Source organism: Aythya fuligula, chromosome 24 (assembly GCF_009819795.1).
Source record: "Aythya fuligula isolate bAytFul2 chromosome 24, bAytFul2.pri, whole genome shotgun sequence".
NCBI classification, from domain to species: Eukaryota; Metazoa; Chordata; class Aves; order Anseriformes; family Anatidae; genus Aythya; species Aythya fuligula.
Genome location: NC_045582.1, coordinates 5,979,991 through 5,992,949, shown reverse-complemented (window position 1 = coordinate 5,992,949; position 12,959 = coordinate 5,979,991). Strand labels below are relative to the sequence as shown.

At 57.3% G+C, this 12,959-nt stretch overlaps 2 protein-coding genes across 2 annotated transcripts; both read right to left on the bottom strand.

The window, feature by feature from the left end:
- Positions 1-2,642: 2,642 nt before the first annotated feature.
- LOC116498600 (1-acyl-sn-glycerol-3-phosphate acyltransferase alpha-like) lies at positions 2,643-6,694 on the bottom strand. The gene is made up of 6 exons (XM_032202950.1): positions 6,510-6,694; positions 4,016-4,149; positions 3,578-3,753; positions 3,324-3,419; positions 3,056-3,128; positions 2,643-2,878 (listed from the first exon to the last, which is right to left on the bottom strand). Exons 1-6 carry the CDS (start codon positions 6,692-6,694, stop codon positions 2,643-2,645), a joined length of 900 nt encoding a protein of 299 aa, XP_032058841.1.
- A 2,484-nt stretch (positions 6,695-9,178) lies between these two features.
- PRR29 (proline rich 29) lies at positions 9,179-12,940 on the bottom strand. The gene is made up of 6 exons (XM_032202572.1): positions 12,863-12,940; positions 12,345-12,462; positions 11,014-11,129; positions 9,560-9,729; positions 9,369-9,436; positions 9,179-9,210 (listed from the first exon to the last, which is right to left on the bottom strand). Exons 1-6 carry the CDS (start codon positions 12,938-12,940, stop codon positions 9,179-9,181), a joined length of 582 nt encoding a protein of 193 aa, XP_032058463.1.
- Positions 12,941-12,959: the final 19 nt, after the last annotated feature.

The window sequence follows — 12,959 nt, the reverse complement described above, 5'->3', positions numbered from 1 at the left end:
ATCACAGTCCACAGACCTGGGGCTTTCAGCAGGACCTCCCTCTGCTGGGAGACCCTCAGGGAACCTCCTTGGATGGAGACATGCAGGTACGCCACCTCCTCTGTGGGGGTAGAAATCTGCCCCCAGGGAAACAACAGAAATGGGTGCAAACCCTTTACGGTGGGCTTGGGTGTATCGTGGGAAGACAATGTAGATGCAGCTCACCAGGTCTTCGTGTCTGCCCTGTGTCCCTCTGCCCTCCATTGCCCACCTCGGACAGCCCCCATGTCCCCTCCCCTGGCTCCAGCAGTGGCTAAGAGATGGACATTCCCTCCTGGGGCCCTCAGTCACTCACGTTGGGGAAGAGGGGCCAGTCCAGCTGGAGGATCTTGTTGCCCGTCTCCTCCAGGGTGACATTAGGGACGCCATGGCTGCTCGCCAGGTGGAGGGTGACCCGCACGGGCCCATCCAGGTCCATGAGGTGGATGTGCACCTTGCCCCCGTGTGGGTAGTAGATCACGTAGGGGAAGAGCACCAGGTATCTCCTGGGGAGAGGACTCCTCAACAGTGGGCAGGGACCCCCACCAAAGACCAGCACTCCCTTCCCATTCAGACTCCCAAGGCAGGGGATACCTGATTTGTTCTACCCCTGGATGTTCTCCGTGGGGCTGTGCCACCCAGCCTTCCCCCATCTGCCCGGTCCATAGACCAGAGCACCCTTTGCCCATAAACACCTCTGGAAGCAGCTGTTGGTTGGGTCTGGGGGGAGAGGAATGATTCTGCTCATGCCCCAGCTTGTGTGTGAGGTTGCACCTACACCAAAGCAGCCCAGAGGCTCCAGCCCCAGGTACAAAGTCCTCTGCACTCACAGGGATAACACAACATACCACCCCGAGCACTTCTCCCCCAACCAGCAACCACAGTCAAGGCCAGGATTGTCCCTGAGCATCATCAGCAAGCTAAGACCAACCATCATCCTACCAAGCATGGACAGATGGACACAAAGAGGTCTTACGGCTGTGCAGATGCTCCAGCTACGAGGTACAGGAGGCAAAGCAGCATCAGGCAGGGCAGGGCTGCTGTGGAACCCATGCCTGGGGAGAACGCGGCAGCTAGGCGGACTGAGCCCTCACACTGCACCTTCCCCCTCTCCCTTTCACATTCACCTCCCCGCTGGCCGCAACGAAAGCCAGAGAGGTTCCTGGTGGGGGCCTGGCCATTCAGCTAGGACAATGTTTAACCACCCGACCCAGGGCTCAGTGGGTTCAAGGCTCCAGGCAGCCAAACCCCACCTGCAGATGTGGGCACGTGGCAGCACCACCGAGCCAGCGCAGAGCTGCAGAGCAAACAGCGAGTGGAGAAACCTGGCAGGAGGGAAAAGAGAGAAGGGGCTCCCTGGGAATGGAGCACCTCCCCGGGCATGCTGCTCTTGGCCATCTCCATATGATGGTTCCTGACCCGGAGAGCTCTTGTTCGCAGGATGCTTCTTTGCAGTTGCTAGTATTGTTGCCCAGCAGAAGCTAATGGACAGACTTCCATGATCTTGCAGAATTTCTTCCAGCCATTCCCAAGAGCAGGAACAATGATGAATCAAAGCACTGTTCCCTTTCTTGGCCATCGTTTGCACATCATATTTAGAGAATTTTAGGACTGATGTCATGTGAGTCTTGCCCACCCCACTTCCAGCACTGGGGGCAGCCACACACTGTCCTGCTGTAACCCCAGGTGGGAAGTGACCACAGGGTGCCCAAAGCCCTGCCTGGCTGCAGGGAGCAGATAGAGGAGGAGCTCACAGGAGCCCCACAGGGCTGGCAGATGAACGTGGTTGTACCAGGTCCCTCCTGCTCCAGGTGGGCATGGTCCAGGCCTTCCTCCTTTGTAAACTTCATTGGTGCCCCTCCTGTGAGCGTACTGCTCGCCCCCATGGCACAGGGGACAGGCCCCGTGTAACTCCCACCCTGCCACGTGCTCCTCGTCCCGTCCGGAGCCATATCCCCAGGAGAAGCCGTGGTGTCCATAGGGGTGCTGTGTGTGCAGCATGGCCGTAAGGAGATGGATCCCCCCCCACTGTGCCCTCTCCCCTCAGGCTCAGGCACCATGCACAGACACCAGCTGTGGATTCTTTAATCTTGCACCATCCTCTACACTGAGGTTGCTCTTCCCACGTGGCAATATCCCCCTCCCCACGTTCCTCCCGTCCCTCCCAGCCTTACCGTGTGCTCTGCACCCTCCCCACAGGTGGCTGCACGAGGACAGCGCTGCCAGTAGGACCATGGCTTGCAGCTTCCCCTGGCAGGAAACAACTGAACAAGCCCACAGGTGAACCACACCACGAGGGACAGAGAACAGTGCAGTGAGCTCTACCTGGCACACCCAGCCCTTCACCCCTTGCATGGGCAGGATCTATCCCACCAGATGGAGCCCACAGGCTGGGCCAGCTGCACAGCACCAGGTCTGGGGGAGACACACGTCATTGCAAGGGGGTTCTGGGGCACCTTGCTCTGTTTTCAGCGCTGCCTCCCACCCTACTCTGCTTCCCCTTTTACCAGGGCACCATCCTACTGCAAGCCCAGAAGACACATCTACAGGGGACAGGGGGACAGTGTGGCCCAGCCTGTGACTGCACCACCTTTCTGATGCCCCAAGAGGTTCTGTTCCTTTGCCTAATCACTGGACCCAGCTGTGTCCCCCGTGTGCCATGGACTGCCAGTCCCCTTGGTGGCCCCAGCACAGCATGGGAGCGGAGGGTGCTCAGTGCACTGGTCCCCCCGCTGATTTGCAGCCATCTCAGAGAAGACATCAACCATGGCTTTGCGGACAGTCTCTGTTAGCTCGGGGACATCCTTCAGGCTCAGGCCCTGGGTTTCTATCTTGGGGAGGACTTGGATGGTACATGTTCCTGGAGAGAGAGGGAAAAGGCCAAGGAGGCTGCTGGACAAACCCCCCAGGAGCAAGGTCTTCCCACCAGCATCCTCCACCACTGGCTGCCTGCCCACATGTCTCCCAAAGACCTTCATCCCCCATCCCCACCACCAAATTTTCCCTCCAGCAGCAGGGCTTCTTCTTTTACACTTACCAGAGGTGAATTTCTTATCCTTGGAGCTGAAGAATTCCCAGTACGGGGAGATCACAATGGGGAAAATGGGAACCTGCAGGAGATAGGGGGTCAGGGGTGTCCTCCATACAGACTCCAGCTCCTGCTGTGCCCTGGGCTTCAGCAGGTCCCTGCCACCTCCCTGGGCCCTGCAGACCCCAGAAGACCCTAATGTCCCCCATCCTCCTGCCCCAGGGTGTGTGCCTATCCCTCTCTGCCAAGGGTGGGTGGAAGAGAATAATTGCCTTACCTGAGCCTGCACAGCCAAGTGAAAAGCCCCACGCTTGAAGGGCAGCATGGATTTGTCCTGGTTCCTGGTGCCTTCAGGGAAAATCAGCACTCGGAGCTGCACAGGACAGGAAGGGATGTGAACATGGATCCCAGAGGTCCCCTGGCCCAGGACTGGTGCACCCCAATCCCCACTATGTTGGTGCCCCCCCATGCCTCCCACTGCACCCCCCTGTGTTTCTCCTCCTCAACTGCCTCCGCTGCCTGTCCCCTCACATTTTCACGCCGTATGGTCTTGGCCGTCTGTGAGATGACACCGATGGCATCTCCCCTCTTGTGGCGGTCAATGAAGATGATGCCACTGAGCCAGCAGGCCCACCCCACGGTGCCCATGTACATGAGCTCCTTCTTGGCGATGGGCACGCAGCGGTCGGGGATCACTTCCACCATGCCTGGAGGAGAGATGGGAGAAGAAACGATCAGTCCCTGCCTGGTAGCTCCCATGACCAACCAAGCTGTGGCTGCAGTGACCCAACATCATCCTCACTTCTTGCAGCCCTGAGCTCCAGCCCCACCAGCTTTTCTACCCCACACCTCCTGTACAAATCCTGGTGCTGGCCTCACTGGAACACCCCGGCACGAGCCTGGTCCAGCCCTGCAGAACCCCAAAGGCTGCCCAGGCAGCGATGAGTCCCTCCTCTCCTCTGCACTTACCCATGAGGTCAAGGGAAGCTTGGTGGTTGCAAACTATCACATAGGGCTCCTCGGTATTCAGATGCTCGGAGCCCCACACCTGCATCTTGATGCCGTACAAGTGCTTGAGGGGCCGGATCGCAGCACGCAGGAGCCTAGGGCAGAGGAACACGTGTGGGGAGCAGATCAACACAGACAGGGGCTGCTGGATTTCTTCCAGCCCTTCACAGTCACTCAAGAGCAAGGTGCAAGACGGATCAGCTAGAGCTGGTCCATACGAGCAAATAGCGTGTCCCAAGGTGGGTCTGTGCCCAGTCTCAGCAATCCTGTGTGGTGGTTTTCTCTTGTAAGCACATCTGTAGCCATCCCCAAGGTGAGAGCAGTCGCTGCCTCAGTAGTAGGAAGTGTGGCTTTGAGCCACAAAGAGTTGCCACCATGAGCAGGTGGGAGAAATAACAAGGTTCTTGGAGGGCTGATGTCCAGGGAAGGTGAAAAAGTGAGATGGGAAGGGGTAGGATGGGATGGGAATGCCTGCAGCCACAGTGTGAATCATCGCATCCCAGTGAGGACAACAGCCTCTGGCTGGGTGAGCCTTACCATGAGGCTCCAGCACGTGCACCGTGGGCAGGAACCCCAGCCCCAGGCTCACAGCTTGCATGGCCACTGCCTCCTGTGGGTGGTGGGTCACAGCGAGATGTGCCAAGCAATGGCTGGGGGAGCACTGCAGGGAACAGCCTGGGGACAGAGAGGTCAGCAGGGCTGCTGCTGGGGAACAGCCACTGGGCAGCACTGCTAGCACCACACGTGGAGGTGGAGGAGGCTTTGCCAAGAGCAGAGAAAAAAAGGCAGGAAACAACTCAGCTTTGTTCATTAGAGCAACTCAGAATAGCTTCAGGGGTCCTGCAGCATCAGGAAGGGATGGAAGTTTCTCATCCACATGGATGGACAGGAAACAAGGAAGAGCAGTGTCACCAGAAAGGGTTGGACAGGAAGGGTGACACCAGGATGGCAATACTGATGAAGGGTGACAGTCAGTATGAGAACAACAAGAAGAGTGAAGGGACAATGGGGCAATGGGAATTGCAACACCCAAGGAGAAGATAAAGCCTGGTACGCTCTCATTCCAACAGTGTTGAAATGGGGCACTTTCTAACCCATAGCATGGAGAGCATCCATGCCAGGGACCTCACATCTATCAGTGACTGTTCCCAGAGAACCCACAGGGGACAGGGCAGTCAGGAGGAGCTGGGGACCAGGCAGGCAGGAGAAGAGATCTGGGAGGAGTGAGGAGGCAGGGGAAATTCATGGAGAAATTCACAGTGCCTGGTAGAGCCGTTGTGCCAGAGGACTGAGCTTTTGGGAGACCTGGGCACGGCAATCCCTGTGCCTGTGGAGAAGCAAAACACTTGTGGCAATGCCCCAAAGCCAGGATTAATGACAGGATACTGCTCCAAGCTGGAGGCTTTGTGATTTGGAGGCTGAAGAGGAGGCAGAGCAGGGCGTGCTGCTCTGGTGGAGGACGGCTGTGAGGTGTCAGTGGGACAAGGTAAGGCACTGGTGACTCATGGCTGCATCATGCCGAGGAGTTCCTCTAAGCCAGAAGCTTTTGCCCCAGTGCTCAAAGCACCTCAGGACATGTGCGTGTGTGCACAGCATTTCCGCACAGACAGGATGAGAGAGAGAGGCTGCACAAGGGGACTGATAACATCAAACGTCTGACCACACTGCTGCCGAGGGCCCCAAATCTCTCAGCACCCACACTCAAGCTTGCCAGATTGCACAGCCTCAGACATCTTGCACTCTGACACAATTACATCCCTTCTGGTATGCTATCATTCCCAGGAATCCAGCACCAGGATTGCAACACCCTTGGAAGCAGACAAACCTTCCTCTCGTGCTCAGAGATGCTATCGCAGCTGCCACCACCCCCAGCTCAGCCGAGCCTCCCCTCTGCTGTGGGGCAGCACCGGCACAGCTCACCGGCACGTGGCAGCGCTGTGCCAGAGCTGATGGCACTGAGGAATCCCACAGTCCCTCTGCCAAAGCACAGTCCCCTGAACACGACGTGGATGCACTGCCAAAGAGGCAGGCATGGGTATGTGCTTGTATCCTGCTAATGACAGCACTTCGAACCCTTGCCAGCCTCCCCATCTGATGGCCCAATGCTGCAATGGCCAAAAAGGATCCCTTGTAAACGATTTCATCCTCTGGGGACCAGCTAGTCCAAAGCCAGGTGGCCACCCCATTGCAGTGTAACCATCCCTTGCCTTGGCCAGCACCCCTCCACCACACCACAAGATGCAGATGCACCCTTCCTTGCCGCAGGGATGTGGCCACAGCTCTCACCGTGGCTCCAGGGCTTGACTCAGCCTCACTGCACAGACACGCCGCATAGTCCTGGCTCTGGGTACAGCCTGGGAAGGAAAAAGCAGGTCCACAAGACCTCCAAACTCCTCCATCACTGCCAAGCCCCAGATGTCACAGCGGTGGAAGAACAACCCCAAGCCATACTCACTTCATATTCTCCACGGAGCGTCCCCGAAGAGCTGCCAAGGGGGAGAGGAGAGTGGCCATGGCCACAACCCAGCAGTTAAAGAAGGCCACCTTGCAGAAGTAGTTGAAGGCGGCATTGTGCTGGTAAAGCAGCAGGGCAGCGAACAGGAGGAGGAGCAGCAGCCCCTGGAGCAAGACAGCCTCCATCATGCTGCCTGGGCACGAGGGTTCTGGAGAGCTTAGCCTGTGTCCCCAGGAGCTGGGGAGGAGGGCAGGGCTGCCAGGAGCACAGCAGGAGACACTAGGGTATCAACAGAGCCGCATGTGGGTGTGTGGGGCTGGTCCCGGGAAAGGAGTTGTGTGCTGCTTGCCCTGTGCAGAGGCTTGAGTATGGACTGGCAGAGGTGGGAGGCAGGCTCACCAGCCGAGGGTGGAGAGCGGAGGTGAGTCAACACCATAGACCCTGGGTCACCCACGGAGTCACAGCTGGGATGTGCCTATTGCAATGCTTCCAACTTGATGCAATCAGCACTGCTGCTTATTACAGTGCTCACGCTGGGGGCACCTCCTGGGGTCACGGGAACCCCTGATATCCTCCTGATAGCAGGAGCAGCTCTGGTCCATACCCATCACCCCAGCGAGGCTGGCCGCAGTTCCCCAGCACCATCAGGACCCACACTGCAGATTATGAGGCCGCTGGAGCATACCTGGCTGCTCCCTGCGCAGGCTGGCCAGCCCCCGCCCCAGCTGGCAGCCAGGGGCCACGTTGCGTTAGGTGTTTATGGCAGTGCAGTCAGCGTGCACAGGAGTGTAATTAGCCTCTCCTCCTGCTCACTTGCTGTCACACCAGGCATGTAAGATTCAAGCCCATTCCTGGGCTGCGGAAGTCTGGAAACTGGTCTTGCTTTTCAAAAGCAGCGTTCTGACATAGCAAAACTGACTGGCTTGGTGTCAGCCAGCTCAGCCACCAGCATCTCTTATGTGGGGCCTCACAGCCCCACTGCTCCATCCGTGCACTGCTGCCCACACCCCTTGGTTCCTCCAGCCCTTGGGTCAGAGGGCTCTGCTCGTGCCTTCCCATAACAACCCCAGCACCGCATCTCCTGGGTCACACCCAGTGGCTCCAACCCTTTTCTGACATGACGTACCTTCTACAAAACCATCCTGCTCCGCTCCCACAGCAGCTGCTTCCACCCACACCTTCTCTCCACCTCCGGTGGCATGGGAACAAGCAGATGCCTTCCTGCTCCTGGCCGTGCCATGCCCCCTGTGCCGTCAGCTAGAAGTGCCCCAAGACGGTCTCCTTCTCTCCTGATCTACGCAGTCAGTCTTGTAGTATCTTGGGGTACTGCCACCCGAGGGAGATGTGCCTTCATGCCCAACCCAACACAGCTCCTCCACTCCATGCTGGGGCCAACCTTGCTAGCATCTCCCACAGCTTCAGCAGGAGCCAGGCCGAGCCTTGCTGCAGAGGAAGATCCACCTGTGGCAGAGCATAGCTCAGTCCTGGGCAGGGGGAACATGAGCTCTCCCTTCCATAGGGACCCCAAAATAGAGACAGGGCAGTCCTTATTGCCCAGTAGGGGCAGAAGGAGGGGATTTCAGGGTCAACTGCCTGGACACCATTTTTCTGCATGCTCTCAGCTCCATGTAACTCCCAGCCCTAGCGTCTCCTACTAGGAGCTAAGGCAGAGCCTCCTGATAACCGGGCTGTAATGCTTCTGGCTGCGTGGAACTCCACAGCCCTCATCAGAACCCCATAGTCCCACCAGCCCACCCACCCTGGTGGCATCAGAGCAGAGCTGTGAACCCTGCAGCAGGGCTGGGGAGGTGGCAGAGGCAGGGACCAGCTCCTAGCACCCATAAAATGCCTGAACACACTCCCCTCACCTTTTTACCCAAACAGGGGGGGGAATCAAGCCCTGGGGAACCCCACAGTCACTCAAACAGGAGCCCTCTACAGGATGGATCCCTTACTGCGATCAGCACTGGGCCAGCACTGTGTGGAACAGCGTGGAGCCGTGGAACTGTGTGTTCTCATTGCAGGAACAGCACTTGGCCATATCCAGCCCTGCCCGTGCTGTGCTCGGCCAGGAGCATCAGGCACTGGTATTCCCCCTCCTTTGGGTGCCAGAGGCTCTCAGCCCCCCCTCACCCCTGCTGCTTGGAGGAAGCCCTATGCTCAGGCACAGAGCCAGCAGCCTGGGTAATTACAGATGCTTAATTAGTGACAGCAGGGAGCTTTCTTAACAAAGCAAATTAATTACAGGCAATGTGCTGCATTGGGAGCTGAAGGGACACCTGGGCTGGCACAACCCCACCCCACCAATGCCAGCATGTCCCACAGGGACAGAGCATGGTGCTGAGCACCGCAGGGCCCTCGTGGCTTGGCAAGGTCACATTGTCCATCTGGGATTGGGATTTCACTGATGAACTGGAGCTTGTCCCTCTTAAGCAGTCACCTGGGTTTGGTGATGGGCTTCGTGACACCCAGTGCCTTGAGGTGGCTCACGGGGAGGAGGACAACATGCCTGGCAAAATGCACTATTTTGATGCATTTTGCTGCGCACGTTGTCCTCCTCCCCGTGGGCCACCCCAAAACTGTCAGTACCATAGGGCACCCACTCTCAGCACACACACGGTCTTCTGGCCAGGGACGTGCAGGAGAAGCCACCTCAGGGTGCAGGGAGCTCACTGCCGCTGTTCCAGCATGTCGTAGTACTCTGCAAAGAGAAAGCAGGGCCTGGAGGGCGTGTGAGGGCTTGCACGGAGGGAGGGAGCAGGAAGGGCTCAGCCTTCGTCGGGACATGTGGGAAGGTTGATGTATGCCTGGGGACATCTCCCATTGAAGGTAGGTGCTATGAGGAGAAGTTGTCCTCACCTGATGATGGCGGGACATTGGCTCCTACAGTCCCTGTGGCGCTGGGGGGAGGAGGAGGTGGCACTGCACTGGTGAAAAGGACAAAGAACAGGAGTAAATGCCAGCCCTCCGTGTCCCATCTGGTGCCGGAAATGCTGTTACACCAGGGGCTGCAGGACACGTACGCACAAAGCAGCACCCTTACTACTCACGGCTCCCCATCCTCTGCTGCTGTGTCCTGGTAGCGCACGACCGGTGGTCCCCCAGCCCCAGCCAGGACCGGCCATGTGAGGATGGAAGTGGGACCGGCGTAGGGGACATAGTGGTGGTGGAAAACCACGGCCTCCTCTTCCTCTCCAGTCTGCAAAGGCACCATGAGTGGCTGTGGGGAGGAACAAAAGGCAAAGAGATGCTGGGCTGATCTCAGCAGCTGTCTTCCTTGGGCTCCCCAAGACAGGATCAGAGTCACAGAGCAATTGAGATTGGGATCTCAGGAGGCCAATCTCTCCAGCCCCTGCTCCAGCTGGGGTTCCCAGGGCGAGGTCCCGGCGGCTTCTGGAGGTCTCCCAGGAGGAGCCCCCGCAGCCTCTCCTGTGCCAGCTCCGCCACCGCCAGGGCACAGAAGCGCTTCCCGGTGGTCAGAGGGCACCTCCCGGGCCCCGCTTCGTGCCCAGTGCCCCTGGGCCCGGCTCCGTCCTCCCCGCAGGGATTTACGGGCACAGCCAGGATCCCCGCAGCCTCCCCTCCAGGCTGAGCAGCCCCAGCTCCCGCAGCCTCTCCTCCCAGAGGAGCTGCTCCAGTCCCCCCACCTTCGTGGCCCTCTCCTGGGCTCTCTGCAGCCTGCCTGGCCTCTCTGGTGCCAGGGGCCTAGCAGCAGTCCCAGCACTGTGCGGGCACCCCCAGCAGCGAGGAGCAGAGGGGCAGGATCCCCTCCTTCTGCCTGCAGGCAATCCCTCGCCTGGTTCAGCTCAGGCCACCACCAGCCTTCCTCACTGTAGGGCCCGCTGCTAGATCCTGCTCAGCTTGGGGCCCCCCAGGCCTCTCAGGGTCTTTCCTGCAGAGCTGTTTCCCAAGGGGTGCCACCACAGCAATTCTCCTGCCTGATCTCCATGAGGTTCCACATGAAGAAACAATACAGGGGCATTGCAACCTGAGATAGGACCCCAAAATGCTGCCCATGGCATCTGAGCATTGAGAAGCCATATGCAGGGTCCAGTCTCCCACAGTATAGTGAATTGGTGGGGACTGGGAGGATGTGCATGAAAGATGCCAGCTAGCAGTGAGCAAGGCAGCTGCCTGCATCCCACCAAGAAAGCAGCATTTGTTTCCCCGCATGGAGATTAAATGTTTCATATAATTTTGGTTTGAGATGGACTTTTAAATGAATGCCCTTGCAGAGCTGTTCTGCCTAATGAGCAGTGCTCAGCCTTTCTGCTCAGCCCAGCCCTGCACCCTGCCCATGTCTGGCAGACCTCAGTTCTTCCCAGCTGCACTAAATCCCTTCCAAGCAGCCTGATATGATCCATGCTGGGGGTCAAACCAGCCCAAAGAGCCCCAGACCCTCCAGGAGCTGCAGAGGGCTGTGAACATCCAGCAGCTGCACTTCAGGGGTCCCATGCTGCTATGAAATGGGACCCAGGTGCTATCCATCCTCCTTGCCCCATACCTGGGCAGCAGCTGGAGATGGCCCGAACCCGAAGGACGTCAATGCCGACACGGCCAGACTGTTCATCAGCACCTGGTGCATTTGGGAGTTTTGAATCATCATCAACTCGATTAAATCTGCCAGAGAGGAAGGGGCTCTGCATCAGAGAGGGATTAGAGCGAAGGCATGGGAAACACAGCCGCCGGCTGAGCGGTGTGGATGCAGCCCCCAAAGGGTCCCTGCTGGGATGGGGTGGCACCACAGCTTGTCCCTATGCCAAGTATCAGGAACCAAGCCAGACTGCCCCACGCCCCAATTTGGAAGGCCTACATGGCATTTAAAAATTATTTTGCTTGGATAAAGCTTTAAAATAGACATAGTTAAGCCTTTCCTTATTTGCAAATGTGATTAAACATCTGGTCTGGCTTGACGAAGGCTGTTCACAAAAGGTGATTAGCGGTGCTGGAGGCGGCAGACTTTCCGCCCATTCGGAGGAGAATTGCTGCGGTCCTGGCAGTGCTCAGGACTTGGCAAATCCTTCCTTGGCACCGGGGCAACAGTGCCAGGGAGCCAGGCAGTGGGCATGGTGCAGTGCGTGGGGGCTTGGAGCTCAGAGACCCCCAGGGACTCATAGTCCCCATAGGGACTGATGCCACCTCCAGTCCCAGAGCAAGTACCTATTGAGCAGGGCTCAGACCCAGGTGGCCATGCACATACATGTCAGCATCTGAGTCCCCTTGGCTGGATGCCTGAGGCTTTAAAACATCCCCATTAAAACATTGACACATCCCCAATGAAACATCACCGTTTGCTGCAGGCATGAAGTTCCCCTGCAAGGTGCCTGCAAACCTGCTGGAGGATGATCTCCAAGACCCTGCTTTGTGCATGAGCTTCCCACACCAATTTGGAGCATGCCCTTTCCTCCATGTATTTTTAGACAGCTCAGCCTTCCCCCTCCCCACAGCATGTCTTTGGTCATAATTTGTCCCAGCAGCTAAAAATCCCTCTGGAGCTGATATAAAATAATAATAATAATAATAATAATAATAATAATAATAATAATAATAATAATAATAATAATAATAATAATAATAATAATAATAAATCCCCCAGGAACATCCCAGTGTTTTCAAAGCCAGCCCTGACTTCAAGTTTGGTAAAACCACCAAAAATTGCATCCTGTAGGGCAAAGACACCGTCAAGTAAAGGTGTGGCCAGCCCTATGAGATTGCAGCCCTACCCCCTGCCCCCCCAGGTGTCACTCATCCTAAAGAGGCTGAAAAAAAATAAAAGGATGAAATTAAGATGGTTTTAACATGGGACTATGGTCACATGGGCCTGTGGTCACACACCTTCCCGCAGGTGCGGGGCTCTGGTGGGCAGGGCTAGAGTTCCAGGAAGCTGCTGGAGGATCACCACCGGCTGCTGGGACACCGGCACAGCACCGTGGGGACATGGCACAGGCGGCAGCTGAAAGGCAGAAGGGGAAAGAAAGCCCTGGGCATGGAGGGTCTTGGAGGAGGGGGCGGCTTGCACTGACCCCCCTTTTTCCAGGGGTGCAGTCCTGCAAGCATGGCACATCCCCAGCCCTGGGGAAATGTCCCCGTGGTGTAGTGAGCACTTTGCTTTTTGCAGGGGACATTTGTATCTCACAAATAAATAAATATATATATATATATATACACATATATATATATATATATAAACAAATAAAATAACAAAACCAGCATTGCTGCTCCAGACCCCACTGCCTACCTAAAACCACCACCCCATTCCCTCTCCTCCCACCCCAGCCCATTTTCCCCACCACACCCTTGCAAACCCTGACTACCCCCTTTGCCCAGAGGCAGAGCTGCTCTGCAGGGCTTACCCCATGTGGGATGATGTAGGTCCTGGCCGCCAGGTCCCCCCAGACCCCCTTGGGGTCCCCTGCTGCGCCGACCTCCATGGCTCAACCAAGCAGCACT

Coding starts and splice junctions, on each gene's coding strand:
- PRR29 (XM_032202572.1), bottom strand. CDS start 12,940: ATGGAGGTCGGCGCAGCAGGGGACCCCAAGGGGGTCTGGGGGGACCTG. Junction 12,463..12,862: donor CCTACATCATCCCACATGGG/GTAAGCCCTGCA, acceptor TCTGCCTTTCAG/CTGCCGCCTGTGCCATGTCC. Junction 9,437..9,559: donor GCAGCAGAGGATGGGGAGCC/GTGAGTAGTAAG, acceptor CCTTTTCACCAG/TGCAGTGCCACCTCCTCCTC.
- LOC116498600 (XM_032202950.1), bottom strand. CDS start 6,694: ATGGAGGCTGTCTTGCTCCAGGGGCTGCTGCTCCTCCTCCTGTTCGCT. Junction 4,150..6,509: donor CGCTCCGTGGAGAATATGAA/GTGAGTATGGCT, acceptor CCTCTGCCCTAG/GCTCCTGCGTGCTGCGATCC. Junction 3,754..4,015: donor AGCTTCCCTTGACCTCATGG/GTAAGTGCAGAG, acceptor TCTCTCCTCCAG/GCATGGTGGAAGTGATCCCC.